General features: G+C 48.5%; 1 protein-coding gene across 1 annotated transcript in view; it reads right to left on the bottom strand.

Moving 5' to 3' along the window:
* Positions 1-17: 17 nt before the first annotated feature.
* zdhhc8b (zinc finger DHHC-type palmitoyltransferase 8b) overlaps positions 18-22,735 on the bottom strand; it is a 54,220-nt gene continuing 31,502 nt past the window's right edge. Inside the window, exons 2-11 of the mRNA XM_062543065.1 lie at positions 10,572-10,693; positions 9,047-9,204; positions 7,440-7,612; positions 6,858-6,960; positions 6,477-6,568; positions 5,409-5,541; positions 5,162-5,273; positions 4,784-4,893; positions 2,935-4,124; positions 18-2,155 (exon numbers count right to left, since the gene is read on the bottom strand). Coding sequence (XP_062399049.1) covers positions 1,987-2,155; positions 2,935-4,124; positions 4,784-4,893; positions 5,162-5,273; positions 5,409-5,541; positions 6,477-6,568; positions 6,858-6,960; positions 7,440-7,612; positions 9,047-9,204; positions 10,572-10,693 — 2,362 coding nt within the window. The 3' untranslated portion in view covers positions 18-1,986. The remainder of the gene's footprint in view (positions 2,156-2,934; positions 4,125-4,783; positions 4,894-5,161; positions 5,274-5,408; positions 5,542-6,476; positions 6,569-6,857; positions 6,961-7,439; positions 7,613-9,046; positions 9,205-10,571; positions 10,694-22,735) is intronic.

Raw genomic sequence — 22,735 nt, forward strand, 5'->3', positions numbered from 1 at the left:
AATACTTGACAGAGGGCAACGTTCAAGCTATATTTAATTAGATATTTTTGATGAACAAAAAATAATAATGTGTACCTTGATATCAAACTATATTTCTTCAGAAAGGAAATCTTCATTTCAACAAAAATCCTGCAATTTCCATGAATTTACACATTACATAATATATGTACGTATGCTGTGCCAGACAGCCTTTGAAAATGGCAAGGAATTTTTGTCTGGGACATTTTGATGAGACTTACATGTAAAATACAGGCAGTCAGGTATGCAAAAACAAACAAACAAACAAACAAAAAACAGCTGTGTGAGTACGACAGGTCTGTTATCATATCAGGCCACATCCCAAATCAAGGCTTGTTACAACATTCAAACCCATGGAGTACATTGCCTCATATGTTCTTATCCTTTTTTATTTTTTTTAATACACTGCAAAATAGTTCAACATACAATTATACCTTCTATAACCCAAATGTTGGTTTTGAGTGCTTATTTTTTTTCCATTCATTTAAATTATTTAAATTATGCACAAAATCCACTCAAAATACAAACATTCACGCTTTAATTGAATATCTGTATAAAAAGCAGGATGTATCAAACAATTGAAAGGTTGGGTATAAAAAAAAAATCAAACTCATAAAAAACAGCAATGCTGGACCTGTATGCTTGAATAGGCCATGTAGCTATGGATCACATGTGAATATCTATTGCAAATTTATCCATTCCATTGATGTGGTATAAAAATAAATACAGAGACGTTTAATAAATGCAATCAACCGCTGCATTAGATTTGTTCCAAGAAATAACTAAATTTAAAAAGAAAATAGACAATGAGCCTTTATGATTGCTCATGGTTGAGTGCCACACTGAACTGAGACTGATACTGACACGGACGCACGTTAGCACCCCCTGTTGGGTCAGCCAAGTCATGGAATTTGTATGATGTCAGAAGACCAATCTACAATCGCCAAAGAAATACTGTAGATTAGCTTGGGGCAAAGGCCTGGAGGTACAGATATCTTGTGCTGAGTATATCAGTGCAAATGATGTGTGAGGACCTGCAATAGTTTAGGAACATTGTTTCTCTTTTGAACGCATAGTTTAGGAAAAAAAAAAAAAAAATCATGAAAACAACACAAATCTCATTCAAAAGACTAGCTTACAAACTATGGATATGCATTAAATGCACACGAGTACTGGTAATGCTTCAACATAACAGATTCTCAAGGACTGGGTTAAAAACACTGAAAATAATACAAATGTCAGAAGCAACAAATATGTTAGCAAGAAGAAATGCGTTTAAAGTCTTTATAACATTACCATATACATTTGAATGGGGGATGTACAAAAAAGAAAACAAATGGACTCAATTGGGCACTGTGAGCACCTTATCTTTCTCCATCATGGTAATATAACATTACCTGAGAATGGACAGAGAAAATAGACACAGATAACTAGCCTTTAAAGAAAAGAGGCTACGATTAGCCTCGTCGCCGTTCATTGCCCACCCAGCTCTAGCGTATGTGCGCTACTTGAGCAACTTCTCGACAACACAGAAGTGCCTTCATCGATTTCTTTCTTTTTTCTTTTTTTATTCTTTTTTTTTGCTGAGGGCATGTAAGACCACAACATAAGCCAGGGAGCACAGCTATTGACGTTTTCCACCATTGACACTTGTGCCCACACACACTTACACACACACACACACACACACACACACACACACACACACACACACATGCACTGGGCCAAACCACAGAGGTCAGAGGATGTCTACTTTGGCAGTCGTTTTGTTATTGGTAACGGTTTTGCCAGCCTCTGATAGGTCAATGTACAGTGTTCGGATGAGGTTAAAAAAGGAAAGGCCACGACCCATGTCTCCTCTAGCACGCGTAGTGGTGGTGGTGGTGGTGTTTGCCTTGGCAGTGCTACCTCCTGTGGGTGGCGTTGGGCTGGGGGGGCTTGGTAGTTGGGAGCGAGACCCTGCCATTCTCAAACAGATATCTCGTAGGTGGTGCCCCCCACCCCCGACACCTTTTTCACACTGGTGTGTCGGGCGGGGCTGAGGGGGGTGCCCGGGGTACCGGAGGATGTCCCTAGGTGGCAGTCTCGCATTTGACCCTTAGGTTGTCCATTAATTTTCCCCTGGGCCATGTCCTCTCTGGATTGGAGAAAAGAGACGAAAGGACATGTATGTTTAACAGGAATAAAAGAGATTTTCGAGACTCAACAGTTGCGATTTCAAATGGTGATGAAACGGGTTAGGTGATGGTGAGAAAGAGCGTTAGGTCATTCTTGCGTGCATGAGGGGAGGGTTAGTCCGTCAGATCGCAGGTGGATCCTTGTGGCAGGCAGTGTGAAGACCAAAATGTTAAAAGGAAAAAGTTCGAAGGAGATGAAACGGACAGACTAAAGCGAGAGAAATGTGAGATGGGATTATTCAGGATGGACAATCATGAGAAGGTGATGCAGGGACAGTGTTACAGAAACACGTGACAGACAAATAAAGACAATAGGAACAAACATGCAAAATGAAAAGAAAAAAAAAATCAGTGAGTTGAATACAGCAAGTTTATTTTGTCTCTAAACATTACAAATTATATACAAAACAATGTTTGCTAAGACGGCAAAACATTATATTAAGGACAAACCTATATAGAGTGTCTCCTTGTTTACTTGCTGACAATGATAATAAGTTAGGACAGGGGACAGACTGACTGCTTTGACGTGATTTATGGGCTCCAGTCTCGTTCTGGCCGATACATGCTCTGACGAGGAGCAGCTGGGAGTGTTGGCTAAGCCCCTGTTACGCTGCAGTCGGCCAGCTGAGTAAAGTTACAGCCATGCAGCCGTCCACTCTGGATGGACAGCATGTTTTTGTGAGTGGTGGGAGGGTGGTGGTGGTGGTGGTGGTGGTGGAGGTGTTGTTAGGATTCGTACCTGGGGGAGCCCATGCGTGGCGAGTCGCTCCTCTCCAGGGCGCTAATGAAGGAGACCTTCTGGTGGGAGTAGGAGGGGGAGCGGGGGATGGGCGCGGGGGAGTGGTGCGGCTGGTGGCCGGGCGAGCGGTAGGACGCCGGCTCGGCCGTCCGGCCGTCCGTGTGCAGCGAGCTGGAGGAAGTCCTGGGGGCGCGCGCCAGCGAGGAGGCCGCCGAGCGCAGGATGGGCGTCCGCGCCCCGTAGCCCATCACCCCCCCGACCGACCCCACCAGGTTCTCCCGCGAGCCGCCGTAGCCCACGGCGACGACCCCCCCCTGCGAGCCGGGGCCCCGGGGCCCGTCGGCGTAGCAGGCGCTGGGCGGCAGTCCGTAGCTGCAGGCGTCGAACACGCCCGAGTCGGCGGCGGCCACGGCGGAGGCCACGGCGTAGCTGGCCAGCGGCGGCTGGCGGTGGCCGTGCAGGTGCATGAGTTTCTCGCGCTCCTCCAGCTCCTTGCGCTCCTGGATGGAGGCCATGATGGTTTTGGAGAGGTTGTCGTAGCGCACGGGCGAGGGGTCGCGCTCCTGCGGGTGCTGCTGCGGGTGCTGCTGCGGGTGCTGCTGCGGGTGCGGCGAGCGCCGGCCCTTGAAGCCTCCGATGCGCACGGGGCTGTAGGAGGCGGTGACGGTGGCGGTGACCGGCGGGGGCGCGTGCCGCTGGAGCTCGGGCCCCCGCACGTGGCACATTTTCGTGGGCAGGTAGGGGGAGTGGAAGCCCATGGAAGGCACGCCGGGGTGGACCACGCACTCCCCCGCCGCCGATGACGACGACGCCTGCGACGGAGAGGCGAAGCTGGGGCTGAGCAGGCTGTCGTACGACAGGCTCCCGTTGCGGTTGGACAGCGTCCCCGGCGCGTAGACGCCCTTGTAGGACGCGCCTGACGCCGCAGCGGCAGCGGCGGCCCCCACCGCCTCCGCCCGGCCGCTCCCCAGGCCCCGGGCCTTGTCGGCCGCGTGCCGGTGCTGCTTGAGGCTGAGCGAGCGCGAGTTGATGCTGTACTGGTCCAGCTGCAGGGGCGAGGACTGGAAGGTGCGGTGGAGCGGAGTGCTGCTGTAGTCGGGGAGGTCCAGGTTGGGCTCCGAGCGGTAGTCGTGGCCCCGGCCGCTCTCCTCCAAGATGGCAGATGTGTTACAATCATCCGGTATTACAATCTGAAACGTCAGCAAGCACCACAGAATGGTTATCTCCTTATTATAAGGAAAACTATGAAACATGAAAGTAGCACTGGTTTTAAAATAAATGGTCTTATTTTAACGATTGTTACTATTTAAAGAGATACTCTTTTCTACTCCTGTAAAGGGCCATTCACACCAGGATCGATAACTATAAAGATAACTCTAACTATAACGCTAAAAGTGTCCACACCAGGATCGATAACTATAAAGATAACTATAACTATAACGATAAAAGTGTCCACACTGCCCAACGACAAGGAAAGTCTCTTCTCATGTAGATGAGTGAGATGGCTAAGATTTGATGGATTCTGATTGGCAGTCAGCTATTTATCATTCTCAAAATCACTCTGAGTGTGATTGTTAAAAAACAATGCAAACTGTGTTGTCATTAAACATGTTGTTATTGATATAATTTATGTGTCGATGTTTTCAGTCATATTAGCTAGAATTTTTGTTGTTTTCATTCTTAGTGGGAATGGCCCTTAAACCTAATCACCAAAGCACATAAAAATGTAGAAAAATCCCATATAACATAGTTGATAATTGCAATCAAAGTGTTTATCAATACATTAGCCCATTATGCATTCAGATAACATAAAATAAAATCGTCTGAGTATCATGGCCATAGTGCTAACCTTCTCTCCAGCTGCATGGTAGTGTACTTTGGGCATGGTGCCAAAAGAGGGGCGGTACTTGTACATGGCTGGGGTAGAAGGGTTCACTGGATTACTGGACAAGGAGCTCTCTAGAAAAAGAAATACACAGATATGACAAATTATGTCTCACAATCACAATCAATGCAGAATGTGCTTCCACAAAGTCACCACCAGATGGCAGTATATGAGTATATGTGAGAGGCAGGGAGGGAACCGAGACAGTGGTATGAATTTCCATCCAACATCTCTTTACAGAAAGGACCACTAAATCTGTCGACAAAACTGCTGGATTGTCTCCCCTCCGCTGTAAGCAAGGATCCCACAGCTTTTTAAGAGTGGTCTCTGGGGTATACTTGCCCTCACTGGATGTCAGCTGGTTCTTCAGATGGTTGTAGCGGTCAGCTTTTGGGGGAAGAGGTGGCTGCATCTCCATGCCTTTGTCATCCAGGTCAGCAAGACTGATTTTAGACTGGGGAGAGAGAGAGAGAGATAGAGAGAGAGAGAGAGATAGAGAGAGACACACACACACACACGTTAGCCTTAAGTGTGTGGGCGGTGGACAGAGGGAGGAGTGCGGAGAGAATGACGAGAGGGAGAGGCTCACTTTTGTCCGGAGGATGCTGCTATGGATCCCATTGTCGCTGACCTTGATGGTGAGTTGTCTGTCGGAAAGGTCTGGCCGCAGGAAAGGCGGCTGGATCGGCACGGCGGGCCTCTTCTTGGGAGCCACCATGTACCTGTTGAGGGGGGGTCAAAAGCCTCTTCTGAGCTCAGGCCAATCCATTTGTGTTATGATGCCGTATTACTTTACCAAAGGAAAAACATCCGCACACTGCCTAACATGCTCCCGGTTTAATGGCAAAGTACAACGCTTCGACCACTCAGGTATGACACATTTCCTTTGACTACGTTTGTGCCCATATCCAGCACCTGTCGAAGTTATATAGATGTACGTACATTCCTATATTACAGTATTACTTCACAACACGACTCACTACTGTTACACAAGGAGATAATGGGATACCCTCTCTGAAATGCAAGAATGCAATGACTACTGGAGAGGACTACTTTTTTCAGGGAAATGATGGATGAGGCTATATCATCTCATGGAGGCCTCTCATCTCGTGCCTGACGTGCGAAGAGAGTATAAGCTGCCATTTTCTCTGAGAATGGTCTTAATGAGGCTGGAGCCCTTGGCCCGGCGGACATCAGAGGTCCTGTTTGTGCGCTGATCACTTTCCCCCCGCTGTACCATTGTTCTAGGCAGTGATTAAATCTAAGCGGCCATCTGCCTTCCCCAGGGCCGCTGCCTGCAAAACAGGACATGACGCCTCCCCGCAGACTCCTGTGGCCACCGATGGTTCTCTCATCGTCTGCTTGGAAATGAGTAAACCATGGGAGCAAGAGGGGCTTAGGTACCTCTTGGATGCCATGGAAACCTCGTCGGTGCAGCGCTGCCGTTTGTGAGGCCTTGTGGCGTGTTGTTTGTCTGGACTCTCCTTTGCGCGACGACTCCGTTCTGACCTTGCGGTACACGGTAATTTATTTCCCCTTTTTGCGTTCTATTTTTTCCGCCCTGTTCACTCAGCCATTTCGCTCTCTCTCCCTTTCTGTCATTCTTTCTTTTTTTTTCTATCTATCTATCTATCGCTCTGTCCTCTCTTCTCCTTACCTGGGAGCCAGGGGACTGCACAAAACATACTTCACGTTGCCACAGCAACCACGGGTGAATGGATTCACTCCTCCGCGGAACTTTCCAGTCACCTGTGGAACAGACAGCCACTTGTTTAGAACGCGACCGCCACATCAACAGAACTCCTGTTTGCTCATCCTCATACAGGAACATCCCTCCAGCAATACGGATTTGTGTCGTTAAATGTTTAAGTGCGAGGGGAGGCCATATGAAAGAGTATGTGTGGGAAGAGTGAGTTTTTGTGTGTGTGGTTATATAAATGCGTGTCTGTGGAATCTCTCTGGGTGTGAGAGTGACAGTGAATCTGTGCATGGAAGTGTGTGGGTGTCGACCCCGTTTAACCTCTCAGCCAGACCTCACCTGCTCGTTTGTCGTGCGACCCCTGGCAACAAGCACCATATGGAAGCCGGTGAGCCCGACGACGGGGATGAAGAACAGCCCCGATATGCACATGACCACCAGACTGCAGGGGGGACCGAGAGTCAAGGAGCCTCGCAACTCACACCAACCTGGCACGCCCATGCAACACATCTCAAATGAGCCAGAAACATTGTCATACACACACACTCACGCAAACAGTCACATACACTCAGAAACACAGACACACACACACACGCACACACACACACACACACAGTCACAGACACACAGACACACAGACACACACACACACACACAGTCACATACTCAGACACGCACACACTCACACACACAGCCAAAATCATAATCGCTCTCTCCAACAGGACACACTCAAGACCCAGCGGCCGAATAACCGTGACTCACCAACCGCCCTTATTCCTACGAACCCCGTGTTGAAATGACATCTTTTCCTCTCAACCCCAGGGCTATCCCCCCCCCCCCCCCTCCCGCCCCCCGCCCCCACCGATGCACACGAGCGCTCGACAAGAGAGACGTTCAGGGGGGAGAGAAAAAAAAGGATACGTCACAGTGGTGTGCAGGGCGCCCAGCCGCTCCAGATGGTGGAGCACGAAGAGCAGGCCGAAGGAGAAGACGCCCACCATGTGGGTGCTCAGGGACAGCAGGAAGAGGAAGAAGTAACGGTAGTTGCGCCGCCCGATGCAGTTGTTCACCCAGGGGCAGTGGTGGTCAAAGTCCTGCAAGAGGGGAGCGGGAGGAGGGGGGAGGGAGGGGGGGGTTGGAGGAATGGGGAGAAGATACTGTATGAGTCAGTGGGTGAAACAAAGTTGAGAGTGAATGAACGAGCTGAGAGTGAATGAAGCTCGGGGGCGGAAGGATTTTTTTTCTTTCACTTTTATTTTGTTGTTGAGTGTTTTGATAAAGCATTCCTTGGCTCGGCCGCGGACTTTAAAAGTGTCCGCCAACTGCCAAGTTTGTGAGAATTTGCACTCGCGCTTATCCAACGTCGCACTTTCGCCATGAGGAATTACTTGAGCTCCGCGTGTCTCTGGAGACGGCCATGTTTTACACCCACATTATGCAAGTCATCTCCCTGCCATACGCACCCTGAGTTACAACCCCCCAAAAGTTCCCCAGGATTACCACCTACTCCACTAAATTCTCAGCTGGCCTCCATATTGAGGTTACACTCCCCTACTCCTCCACAGCACCACCAGTGAGCTCATCGCCAGTGTGTGTGTGTGTGTGTGAGAGTGAGTGTGTGCGTGTGAATGGCGGTGACTGGCACAAACCCCAAAACACAAAAGCTCCCCTCACAGGCAGTGTTCTCACAAGCCGAACCGACTGAGGCTTATTCTCTCTAAAGAACACACTCATATCTCTCTTCACACACACACACTCTGTGTTTATCATACGAGACTCAAAAAGGGTATAATGTAAGGGCTGTATCAAAAGGACATTAAAACATGCTGCACGCAGACACACCCAAGCTGGACACAGTGCATATGGACCCACAATGCAAAGTGGCATGCTTGAGTGCCCAGGGATTCATAAAAGCCCCCCCTGACCCCTCTAATCCTCCACAGGCAATAACACCACGTGTTGCCACGAACACGAGTGCCCCAGTCGCTTTTATAGCTCTGTGTTTCGAGACATTACATGCTGTGTGTGACAGTGACGGCCATTAAAATAAAGTCTTGTATCTTCGCGCGCCGCAGAGCACCAAGCCATTTTCGCTGTTGTTCCTGCTGCGGGCGTTTTGCACTTAGTCATTTGGAGAACACTTCTCACTATCGAGAGAAAGTCGACATTTTTATCTGGGCTAATGCTTTCTGCGCCTTTCATTGTCGAGATAAAAGACAAAAGCGGCGGATGAGTCAAAGAAGATGGAGGAGCCCATAATGTTAACCCATAATGTAGGTGTAATCTAACGAGGTAATACAATGCGCTGCCCATGTTTATGTCGAGACCGTATTAATCAAGGAAGAGATGGATTGTAACAGAATACTATACATAAAACAACTACTGACTACTGTCTCACATAACACACCATTGATCCTGCAAAGAGTGGGCAGGGAATTCAGTGAGCCAACTGTAGTAGTGAAAGTGAGGTGTGAAAGTGGTGTGTGTGTGCGTGTGTGTGTGTGTGCGTGTGTGTGCCTTTGCCTCACCTCCACACAGTTGTCACACACGCTGCAGTGAGAGCAGCGCGGCGGCCGGTAGAAGTGGCAGGTGGCGCACCACTTCATGCGCACCTGGATGCCCTTGATCTCCACGTTCTTGTAGAGCGGCGCCCGGAAGTCGTCGTCCTTGTCCTCGTCTTCGTTGGCTGTGGGGATCAGAGGGACAGATGACGCCATTGCCACCTTTTCACACACGCACACACACACACACACACACACACACACACACACACACACACACACACACACACACACACACACACACACACACACAGAGAAGGAGGGGGGTCCGGGCAACAGAGGTCTTCACAGTAACTCAATTCCAAACACTCACCAACAGGCTCCAAATGCGATTTTGCGGCACATTTCTCAGAAGCTTAAGGTAACAGGTAACGCTTTTATCCAAAGCAACTTAACAAAGACTTCGCAAACGCTAGTGAATTGAACTCGATTCAACCTCTTACGAGGTGATAACACTAATCGCTGCACCCACATGCCCCAGTGAAGGTCTCTCCCTTCACTGCCAACAGTGCAGCATGTCACCACACAATCCTCCATCTGTTCCACACCTCCGTCTCCACCTCCACCCGCGTGCTGTGCGGGGAGAGAGAGAGAGCCGTGGGCCCTGTAGGGGAATGATGGGACCGGAGGTGCTCAGAGAGAGAGAGAGAGAGAGAGAGAGAGAGAAAGAGAGAGAGAGAGAGAGAGAGCCCATAAAAGAGCTGCCATGATTATCCTGTTTACAGCGGGGAGGGAAGAGCCCCAGAGATCATATCATTACCCGAGCGGACCGCTCGTGAGGATCTGATGGGCCATATTCCATTCCATAAACAAACACGCGTACGCACACACACACACAGACACACGCACACACAGACAGACAGACACACAGATACACACACACACACACACACACACACACACACACACACACACACACACACACACACACACACACACACACACACACACACACACACACAGAGCACCCCATGTGCTGGTAATAACTGCTGTAGCCGTGACAGATTAAGCCTTGGACAGAGAGGTGTGTCTCGTCCTTTGCTGCTATAAATGACCCCGAGTCATCCAATCAGGGGAGCCGTTTTCTACCGCAGCCAGTGGCGCTCTCTTCATTTTCCCAGAAGCCCTTTGGGCCCGTGCCACAGATGTGTAAGTCATCCGGCGCCTATGGCGCATGAATTCAGCAGGCTTACAGAGAACGGGGGAGAGAGATGGACCAAATATGTGTGGAGAGGTGAGAGCCAAAAGACACACACACACACACACACACACTCACACACACACACACAGAATTGTGTGAACGTTATTTCACACACTGATGCACACATGGGCAGTCTCTCACAGGAACGCATACCCACACGCAGACAGAAACACACACACACACACACAAAGAGAGAGAGTCGTGTGTCACTTCTCTCTCTCTCTCATTCCTCTCTGTCTCACACACTCGCCCACAGACGGACAGACGAATGGAACAGCTGGAATCACTGACCTCTGGGAAAGACGCCAGGGTCCATGAAGGTAGCCATGCTGAAGTTGGCCAGAACGAAGAGGAAGACGATGCCATTGTACAGGGGCACAGCTGGGGAGATTGCCTTCGTAAGCCAGGGGCACCTGCACGGAGCAGAAGAAACAAAGAAGAATTGAGTCATTCATTTATTTACATTTAATCAATCACTTTTGCTAATTATTTGTCTTTATCGGAGCTGGCAGAGACAAAGTAGGACTAAATTGCACAGATTGAACTTGTGTGAGAGAACCCTGAGAGGGCGGGGGCATTAGACTTAATGTGAAGACGGCGGCACCAAGAGCAGGCCGTGTCCTCCCTGCGGCACATGTGGTGATGTACTGCGCGGCTTGTGATGTACACATATTCGCCCGTCATTAATCATGTGGACACATACACGTGTACAGTGCGCCGGTCAAGATGAGGAATGACATATAGGATGCATGCTGCCACCGCCGCATCTCCTACCTCCCGGTCTACAGCACACACACACACACACACACGACACGTATACTCACACACACATGCACACGCACACACACACACCCTCTGCAGCCAGCAGAGAAAATGAGATTTTCAACATCTTTAATCCCGTGGAAATAGGAAACAGCAAGCCTTGCAGAAAGGAGGACATGGTGTAAACTACAATTAGTTTGCCTCAATTCCCTCAAAAATAATCACATTATATATTTTGCATTGTACACATCTAATATAGGCTATATATAAAACCTACAGTAATGCTTCATCAGGGTATACACGGTACGAGATCTAATTCAGCCTGAAGTATTAAAAGTTGGATGAGGAATGACATATGGAGACAGACCTATACTTGGTCTGGCAGAGGCCGCTGTACAATGGATTACATTTCCTGGCAGTAGGGAGCACAGTGGAGCAGGCTTGGCACAGGCTGGCAGTGCCCGCGCTGCTATACCAGCAGTAGCTAAAGACAGCGAGTCTCACATATTGCTGTAAAATGGCAGGACAAACCCATATCCCATCGGTGCCAGGGCCTCACTGCCACTCTCCATATCTTACCCGAGGCGTGATATTTCAGTTAGCTTTCCAAGGACTTCTCTTTTTGTGTGTGTGTGTGTGTGAAATTATTTTTTGGGTTTCAAAAGTTCTAGGCTGTATCCAAACAAACCCCACGGCATTGGAATGGTGACAACAAGCGGCACAATGGACGTCTAACGGCACTTGATTGGTTTAGCTTACAATTACAGCGCTGCTTTTTTTCTGGCTGCGTATACAATTAGAAGGGGAGAAAAAAGGGCCGAGAGAGGGAATTGGCTGCAGTCTCCATTTCAGCACTCAAACACAGGTATTAGGTTGGACTCATGCCGCAATCTGGATCATGCCTACTGGTCTCATATTAAAGGCATATGCTCACAGAGCCAACTCTCCACAGTCTCCTGTAGGATCCTTTTGGAAGAGAACGTAGATATAATTACCCACATCTCACTCTCGCTCCAGCTATTAACTGAAGTCCCTTGGCATGAACGACGTTGTGCAAAAGTTGCCGGAGGTAGGTAGCCTATTTGCTGAGAGGGAGTTGGGGCAGGGCCACGGCAGCCGTGCTGGAAAAGCCAGAGAGAAGTCATCTGCTGACTTCTCCCCTGACAAGCTCAGGAATTATTCATCCCCCATCGTCCATCTCCCTAGAAACGCCGCCGCTGTTGCTGCTGGACCAGCCTTACACTGGCTCACTCACGTGCTGTCTTCTCTCAGTCCTCCCCCCTCGCTCTCTCTCTCTCCCTCTCTCTCTCTCTCTCCCTCCAAAACATGTGCTCTCTCATTAACTCTCCACACTACTCGCTCACTGTCTCAGCTCAGTCCAAATCAATTCAAATTCAACTCAATTCAGCCCTATTTAATTCAGTCCGATCCAATACGATACATCTCAAATGTACACAGCAGAAGCAGTAGAACAGTCAGGACAATATCAATATCCGGATTTTAACACAATTATGTATGTAACCCAATATCAAGACATCAAAGTGGAGTCTTTAGAATAACAATCCATCCTCTCTCACTCTTTCTGTCTCTCGATCATCCCTCTCTCCTCCTCTCTCTCTCTCTGTCTCTGATCATTGCAACCTTTCAGACAGTCTCCGCTGCTCTGTTCAATAATTCAGGGCTGAGGCTGGGTGGGGGGTTTAGAGGGGGGTGCCACTGCCCGCTGATGGGCCCAGCAGAGAGGAGAGGGGTCGCTGGCCCAGGGCACTGCTCTATGCCCCCGTTCCCCACTCCACTCCACCCACGGCCCACCGTCACAGTCCATGCCCACGGCTCACCTGGACCGAGGTGGAGGGCATGTTTGAGTATGTGAGTGTGTGTGTGTGTCTGTGTGTGTGTTTGGGGGGGGGGGGGTGTTAGGGTGGGCTACAAAGAGCATGGAGCACATATAAAGGTCTGGGGAGAAAGGTGATCCACCAGCAGACCCTGCAGTCCTGCCAGATCCGCTCACTATCTGGGGAAAGGGTCAAGTTTGAATTCAAAGCTCTTCAAAAACCGGGTGTGTGGGTGGGTGTGGGTGGGTGTGTGCGGCATGTGTATATGTATACATGTTGTGTATGGGCATGAGTGTTTGAGCGTGTGTTTGGGGTGTGGCATTTATTATTGAACACATAATTGTTCCATGATGATATAGCCCACTGTAAGCCGATAAGAAAAGGCCACCGTTTGAGCCTGCGCGTACACACGCAATCCATCTCCATTGTCTGCATGAGCACAGAAACAAATGCAGAGGAAAGGTTAACCTGCCGCCCTTCCAGTAATAACTATTGAGCTAGACAATAAACCCAATCATTTTCCCTCCGAAAAAGGACAAACAACAGTTTTGCAATGCATTACAATAGAGTAGTTCTGACAATGTTACAAATCATGAGGCATACAGGCAGAGGACTTCTGTGAGTCGATTTCTAAAAAAAAAAACATTAAGACAGAATGGTGGGGGGGGACCTCAGTGGAGTCAAGCACTCTATTCCAGCAGAACCTAATTGCAGCAAACGGGGCCATGAAATAACATGTGAGCGAAGACGTGACGTGAGGGCATTTCATTAGAGCAAATAAAGGATCGTTGTTCGGGAGGGACACGAGGCAGCGGTGGTGGAGAGATTACGGAAAAGAGGAACACCGTAGCGTACCACCACAGCAGAGCGCAGGGTTTCTGTTTTCCAGCCGCTCAGTATCAATTCACAAGAGCCCCGCTGCTGGCAGCAGCCTTGTTTTTTTCTGCGGTGAGACTGTGCTGTTTTAATCCTTCGTCTGAATATGTAACACTGTGGTCAGCCACAGAACAACAAACACATGTGCCTTAACAACACACACACACACAAACACACACATATGCGTACACACACACACACACACACACACACACACACACACATGTACGGTAAAGGCTTACATCCCCCCCCTTCTCCTCCACCACAGCATGATGATCCTATCACTTGTTCTACGTTTTCATCACGCATGCAACCTCTGCTGTCTGCAGGGAGCACATCTATGGCTTCTCACAGGAGAGATTTACACCTCAGCATCTTCCTGGATTTTCTCTCTCTCTCCTCTCTCCTCTCTCTTTCTCTCTTCTCTCTCTCTCTCTCTCTCTCTCAGTGCCTGAGTGCTCACATGTGTGGTTGAGGCTGAGGGGGAGCTGATCTGAAGTCAGATGTAGGACAAAAGGACAAAGCTGGAGGAGTCTGAGAGGTGGGGGGAGGCATATCTAGGACAGTGAGACCATCCTTCACCAGGGAGCTTGAGAGAATGGTTTGTAAATCATTGGCTGACTTTCGCTGGTGACAATCCTGCTGCAAATGCTCCATCTACTGCTGTTCAGGTACACAACACTACCTACCAAACACAACAGAGGGTTTAACTGTCTATTCCTCAAAGATAATTATATTATAATATTTATGTGCACACACACACACACACTTTGAAGATAATTCCTTGATGCACAGCCCCTAAACACACACACAAAAACATCTAATCTCTCTTCCACACTCACAGACAGAGACAGACAGACTAACAAAAGACACACACACACACACACACACACACACACACACACACACACATTCTCCTTTCTGATTTGGCTTGAGATGCCAGTCAGTGTCTACAGGGACATCTTTATTTGAACTCCTTAGTGGCGCATGAAAACAATATGAAACCGACACTGTCTGAAAACCCATTCCCTGCTCTCCTGGCTCGGAGCCAGTCGAGAACCTGGGATGCCACTAACCTATCACAAACTCATCAACACTATATACTCATAGGATTTGGCCCTACTGAAGACAAATGATCATCACAGAGACTTGACACACTAATTAAGTAAGAGACACTCCATCACCAAGGGTTATTAGAATTTAATTCAATTATCAGAATGCTTAATATCCTCTGCTGCCTATTGTAGGTCAAGTGAGTTTTTCTGTGATGCTTTGATGATTAGAAATGTCATTGCATTACAGTGTCAATGCAATTTGCCCATTATGGAATGGATAGCCCAGCTCAGATGAGCAGGTATAGGCCTACTACAGTACTAGGCAATCATTTACAGGCCCAACAGTAAATCATGCTTGCAGTCACTTTTTTCTTTGAAGATCCCATTCCAACATTGTGTAAGGCTATAACACACAGATAATCTGACAAGGCAGAGTCAGGACCCTCATCAAAGGCAGCAGTCTATTCTGACAGTGAGCAACTGCTTCTGTTAGACTACTCTAAAAATAGTGAATATGCACTGTGGCACTAAATCCATTTTCCAAAGCAAAGATAACACTATCAGAAGATGCCCAGTGCGTGTTAAAACATAATCTGTGTCTAGACAACTCATATGGACACATACAAGCCCTCCTCAGACCTCATCCACAGAAGGACACTGACTGAGGAGGGGGGGGGGGGGCATGTTACATGTTGTGGATGGAGCTGATGTTATCTTGGCACCCAAATCCCCTCGTCGTCCCATGGTTGCATGGCTGCACCAGAGAGAGAGAGAGTGTGTGTGTGTGTGTGTGTGTGTGTGGGTTGAGGTTGAGAGCACACTGCTCGCTCTGAAATGATAGATACCAGGAAGAGCAGCGATTAATCACGCCGGGTCTCCGGAGAGGATGTCTCCGCAGCTCATCTTACGCGCCGGCCCTCGGGACGCCGAGACGCGAGGGAAAAACAAACTCCGTCTTCATTAAGAGGCCATCTACACACACACACTGCCCCTGAGACGCCGCGCGGAGCGGAGCGGAGCGCAACGGATGGCTCACTGTCCCTTTCATTAGCACGGCGCTATCGGGCTAATTCACTGCTGGGAAAAGGAGGGACGACTCCATTCTGCAGAGGCAGACACTTCCTCAGAATTGCACTCAAGAGAGCGGACATGAGTTTGAGAAGTTTTTAACAAGCTGAAATGGTGCGCGTGTGTGTGTTTGTGTATAAATGAGTGTTTATCCTTCATTTCAGCCTGTAAACCCTTATTGAGTCATGTACACTCACAAACACACACACACAGACAATGCCTGATAACCCTATACGCATGAAATAGACATGGATGAAATTAATAAATTAACGTAATGATAAAGTCATACAAGCTCAATTTTATCTAATAAAAATGTAAATAGGCTCAAATCAATTGGCGACACAGCTTTGCAGTTTATCAATTTATTTTAAAGAGCGGGAACATCAACTTTGTTGGAATTGACTCATATCCTCTGTTCACTTACTAGTTTAAGCATTCCACAGTCCATCAAACACACACGCACACACACACACACACACGCTGTCAGAAGAGGGACACACGGCTTAAACAGTCTGTCAAACAGTGTCTGACAGAAGGTCGCCCCAGACAAGCCGCACAGTGAAAGTGGGAGGGAGGGCAATTGTCAAATCCCAACTCTCAAATGGATGTTAATAGTGCTTCACTTGATTTTAGAGGCTAATCGCTGAGCGGAAATATCCTCCGGATGTGTCTCTGTGGCTTAAGCGGCTATTTGTGCAAAAAGAGAAAGTAGGGTGGGGAAAAAACGGCTTAGTGTACAAACAAGCAGGACCCGAGTAATCCCACGTCAAACATCTATAACGTTAACACAGGTGCTGGGAACGCTGATTGATGTCCAGTCTTCCCAGTACTGATGCGCTGCCATGGACCACTGTTATTTCCCCTGTGGCGATGACACACAGACACACACACACACACACACACACACACACAGATATGCACATGCACACACACACGCACGCACGCACACACACACACACACACACACACACATTTATGCACAAATACACACACACACACACACACACAAATGGATAAACTGCTGGTACGGCACAAAAAAGGGGACAGAAGCCCAACTGACCCTATCGGGCGCCTCTGACCTGAGAAGGTGAAGCGTGATGCTGAAGTCAGAGGGCCTCAGCCTCCGTCTCTGGCCCTAATGGGCCTCGAAGGGAGAGGCAGGCCTGAGGACAGAGGCCATTAACACTGTGTGTGTGACGCACAGCAGGGGGGTGGGTGTGGATCATGGAGATTCCTCCACCCCCCACTGTACTCCTCGTCTCTCCGCAGGGGTGAGAGAGGACAAGCCATCGGACTACGCTTACCCACAAATCCCCTGACACATTTGTCTAATGGAGGAAGGAGTGTACAATAACAACAACAACAACAACAACAATCACATATTAATATCTAGCAAACCCCCAAGCTCCACACTCTCCACCCCCACCCTGAAGAGGAGCTAACTGAGAAACTGGTTCTGCTTTGATCCGGATCAGGCCGGGCTTTGCCGAGGGATACTTGCTCTCTGGATAAAGAATGAGACAGACAGAGAAGGCACTGCTACAGGGGGTTTCTCCTTAGACCGTGTCTCCTTATTTCTACATTTCTAAGGGAGGGAAGGGTGGGGGTGCCGGGTTATGGTGGAACGTGGGTATTTAGGACAATGGGTCAATCGGATTGAGGGAGACAAAAGACAGTGGGGCTAAGCCTTAGCTGTAAATATGTATGGACGTTGAAAGTCCACAACAAGGCATCACACATTTCCATGCGAACACCATCGCTCTGATCCCATACCATGCCTTTGAAAGTGTAGGATGACCAAATGGTGTTGCTAACACAGATTCTGTGGCAGAAGGTGGTGAGGCCGGCATTTCATCATTCCTAATCGTCCTTATTTTAAGACTCCAGCTGGTGGCCTTACATGTGGGCCCTTAGCAAATGCCAGTGAAAGCATTTCTCTCTGTGTCTGAATATCGGACTCGGAGCTGCACTTGGGCCCTTAGCAAATGCCAGTGAAAGCATTTCTTCTCTGTGTCTGAATATCGGACTTGGAGCCACACTTGCTTTCATACCGCAGGTGCTGTACACTCAGTCCTTTCAAACTCCCAGAACTCATGCTGACAGAAAGGAAAAGGCAAGAACAGAAAGAAAAAAAGACAAGAAAAAACACCACCACAGACATGTGAAAATGATGCAAGATGATCCAAGCAATACATTCTAGCTGCAGCAAACATCAAAACATTTTAGTTTTTTTATCATAGTTATTGAAATCATCCCAATTTTTTTTTTTTTCATATTTAGTCATTGGAATGGTAATCACTTTTGCTACGATAAGCTAATCATCATTATCCACAAACTGTACAGCTATTAGTGCTGTAGCGTTGGGGTGCTGTATGCCACATCACCCTTTGACCTTGAATGGCACGCTCTGCAGCTGTGAGCAACAGCGCTGCGCTGGCCCTCGGAGGCGGCCTCCCGCCGCAGCCACACAATCGGGATTGTTGGGACTTTATCTCCGAGCAGCATCTGCGAGCAGGAGCGAGGTCGACTCGACGCCATTTTTCAGCCACTTCCTGCAGGAAGCTGCCGTTAGGGCTGAATTGCTCTGCATTTAGAAAAATCCCCCCCGAAAGAAAAGTGCGAGCAGAAAAAAAAAAGAATAACAAGTACGGAGAAGACAGCTGTATGGAAAGACTGCATTGTACCTCGGTGTTTGCGTGCCCGGTTGCGGGCGCGAGTCTGCCAAGCCAAGGTGGCTTACAGCAATGTCAGGTTTTTTTGTGTGTTTGACACAAACAGAGCACATGCCCGTGACATGAGTCTGAACTTCCCCCGCACTGGCTGCGCTCCCTGGATCTGGCAAGGGCACGGACTTTAGCTCGCCGCTCCTTCTGCTAACAGTGTTTACAAAACAAGCCCCGGGCTTCCACCGGGGCTGAATCAGTGGGGCAGTCAGCACGCAGGCTTTGCATGCATGAATCAGATTCCAGGACCTGGCTGAGAAAGGCCCTGTTGATGCTAAATCAAACATGCCAAAGGAGAAGCTTTACGGGATTAGCATAGGTATTTCTCTCAGCAAGGAAGAACTACTCAGATAAGACTGCTGGAATTGGCTATGCCTGAAAAAAAAAAGCAAATATACTTGATGTGCCCCTGACCCTGCAGCATCATCATATAGCTTAACTGGCACTGACTCATATTTTCTCCTCTTCCCTTTTTTTGTGCTCCCACATGCAATCAGCTGAATAGCAGACCCTACGGAGGCCATCTCCCTAATGAACTGACCATCAATCACCTTAATGTATTCACCGACAGGCCCACGGCAGCTTGACCTGCGTGGGGGTTGTCGGCAGAGGTCTGCTGAAGGGGTAGAAAAAGGAAAAGAAGTCAAATTTATCTCATATTTCACCCTGGACGCTCAATATCGAGAGGAGACGTGGTTGGCGAGATTAGCTGTTGGGCTCTGTAAAAGGCTGGCAAAGGCCAAGAATAACAGGGGGGAACTTGACAGTTCTCCATGAGAGTGATGGGGATTACATGCTACATGCTATGACAAGATTTACCTCCTCAAATCCCTCCAGTTTGCACTGCTGGTGAACCCACCAGTAATAGCTACCTTGTGGTAGTGGAATTCAGTAACATCATGACGAATGAGGATGTGATGCTATATGAGAGACTAACAGGATTAAACAGTGACAATACAGCCATTTTCAGACTGTGATAGAAGAAGAAGGAAGAGAGAAGGAAAAAATGGAGAACTCGACACTCCACCAAGTGAAGTGCGGCGGTTCGGTGTGGCGACACTAGCAAAGCACAGTAACCCCAACAACCCCCCCACGCCACACCCTCTCACCGCTCATTTCCCATCACAACACAACATTGTTTAACTTTCAAACAGTTCCTGGCAGAGCCCAGCACCACTTTTAACGGAGCTTAGTCGAGTACATCAACATCACCCACGCTCGTTACAGGATCCCGGGGCCTTGAGCTGGGGGCCCCCCCCCCCTCCCTGTGGGTGTCTGCACTCCGCTCCTGCTAGGCTGGGCCCGCGACCAGACAGCCCATCCCTGCCCAGGCTCGATTGCTTCCAGATGCCGGGCACGGCAGCCTCGCACTGGGGCCCAGGTGGGGCTCCGCCAGGGTCATTACCGCACCTAAGTATTTATTTGGAGATAATGGGGTCAAGTTGCCTATTGTGTACGAACCCAAGCCAGAGCGCAGTCGGAGCGGCTCATTGTAACTAGACGAGGCCACACAATTGCCGGAGAAAGGACTTCTGAGAGCGCTGTGTGCACAACAAACACTGCATGTCTGCCATCGCACTAACTGAACTCTATTATCCCGGCATGCCCTTCGCTTCTTGCTCGCTAGCTGTTATTTGCTACCAGCTCAATTAGGCGAGCCGTTAAATTACCTCTCGCTTGTAGCGATGGAACTCTAGGAGTGATACGTTGCCCTTTCAGGTTAAAACACTTTCTACATGTGGACACACATTATAGAAAGTGAGATTTACAGAAAGGCCCATGCCATCTGCAAGCTGGCAAACCTGCAGAAAATGATTACAGATTGTTGCTATAGTCCTAGGGGGACGCGGAGCCCACTCATACATAAAATAACAGCTGTAATGGCACTGACCAGGTGGACATGAATAACAGTGGAGCAGTGGAAAATTCCATTTGCATAATCTCCATCCGTTAATATTCACAAGCCAAGGCGACAGCTGATAGAACCACAAGTCCTCCAAGCGCCACCATTCAGCCATGTAGAGCCTTTTGTGTGCGTGGTTGTAAGGCTCTATTCTGAGCAGGCTTTCTCCTCAGCAGAAATCGACTGAAATCAGGGCTTCGGGATTAGGGTCACACACAGGCTGGCATTGTGGGATGGATGCTGAGCATCAGGGAATATTGGGGGTGGCAGCTTGGCGATATCATCTTCCTCGTCTCTCTCTCTCTCTCTCACGCGGCTCCGCTCATGAGACCCGCCGATGGGCTGATTGCACGCGCTCTCGGGGGCTGAAATCAAATGTGACGGCCCGGTGTTTATTCTTGCTGCCATTTTTTATGAGAGTGTTCTACCACCCTCACCCCCACCCCCCCCCCCCCCCCCCCCCACCCCCCCAAAAAAATGCAGCATGACACCGGACACTTCATCACGCTTCAATGTGGTTTGTCGTGCTATTCTCTCCGATTCTACACGCGGTGGAGGGAAGAGCCCCCCCTGGAGAACAATGGGGGCCTTTCAAAGGCCGAGCTGCAACAAGACACAACAATGACTCCTTTTAGCAATTAAGCCTAGCTGCAGTGGGCGCGATCCCAGCAATGTACTCAGGGAATAGAGGGAGAGTGTGTGTCAGTGAGAGTGTGTGTGTGTGTGTGTGTGTGTGTGTTAGAGCTAGAGGGGGGTGGGGTCAAGCTCCTGACAGTGCCAAGTTGTATAATAAGTGTTGGCTGGCTGTCTCATGGCTTGTCTTTTCACCCACTTAAAACATTTCTTTATGCGAAATACTGATCTAGTGCGTTCGCTATAAATATTTAAAATCGCAAATCATTTGTCAGACTTATTAATTGTGTTTACATATGTGTTACAGTAAAATTATAATTAGCTAGGAATGAAATACTAAAAGGTTATTATTTTAGTAATACATGAATACAAATAACAGTACAGACATTCCTGGCTGTTTCAACATCTCTCTAAACATTTACAAGCCAGCCAGTACCTGGCAACCCAACCTGACCTTGAAAGGCTATGAACTGTGCTTTGATTTAATGCCATAGGATTTTACAGGCTCCAACGCTAAGCGTATTTTATATCAATCGCATGTATATTGTAGTGGAAAGATTAGATTACATGGCCAACTGAGCTGGAAATCATACAGGTCCACCACCGAAATCTCAACACAATGATAACCAATCACACTTTACCCACATTACAACAACAAAGTCCTCAGTCCACCGTGTTGAAACCATTTGTCGATAAGTGGTCTTAAGGAGTCTCTTTGCCTCTCTTGCCCTCTGGCTCGAGTGCTGACCTTAGGGTCATCGTCGCCTTCAACACCCAGCATAATCAGCTGATATGGACTGGATTATTCTGGGAAGTCCAGTCGTTGAGGAAAATGCCTATCCCAATGGTGCAGCTGCCACAACGTATGTGACCTCTTTCAAGTCAGTGCTAGTATGGAGCTATAGTCATTTGAGGTGAGTCCTAGAACAGGATAGTAGTTCTAGAACATTAAGGTTAGTACAGAGCTTTCAGTCATTGGAGGTAAGGGCTAGTATAGGATGGTAGATGTAGAATGTTAAGGTTAGTACAGAGCTATCAGTCATTGGAGGTGAGTGCTAGTATAGGATAGTAGATGTAGGCTAGAATGTTAAGGTTAGTACAGAGCTATCAGTCATTGGAGGTGAGTGCTAGTATAGGATAGTAGATGTAGAACATTAAGGTTAGTATGGAGCTATCAGTCATTGGAGGTAAGGGCTAGTATAGGATAGTAGATAGAATGTTAAGGTTAGTACAGAGCTATCAGTCATTGGAGGTGAGGGCTAGTATGGCACCGTAGTCATCATTTGAGGTCAGTGCCAGTAGCCATTCACATTTCATACTGGGACCAATCCCAAATCCTTGTATGAGTGGTGGGGTGAGGTAACTTGGTTAAACGTTGCTAATGTGGAGCGGATCTTTGGGAAGGCACTTTAATAAAGCCAGCAAGCCTGCCTACTGAAACATAATAGGGATGCATTGCATCCAGGAACCTAAAAGCAAAGTGGTAGTATTGCAGGCTCTGGTCCAGGGGTGGACCGGAAAGCCTGACGGCCTTCCTCCTTATTAAAAGGGATTATTCTGGACATCTCTGGACGAGCTACTGCAATGCCACACCTGTTCA

This window comes from Sardina pilchardus, chromosome 8 (assembly GCF_963854185.1).
Source record: "Sardina pilchardus chromosome 8, fSarPil1.1, whole genome shotgun sequence".
Taxonomy (NCBI): Eukaryota; Metazoa; Chordata; class Actinopteri; order Clupeiformes; family Clupeidae; genus Sardina; species Sardina pilchardus.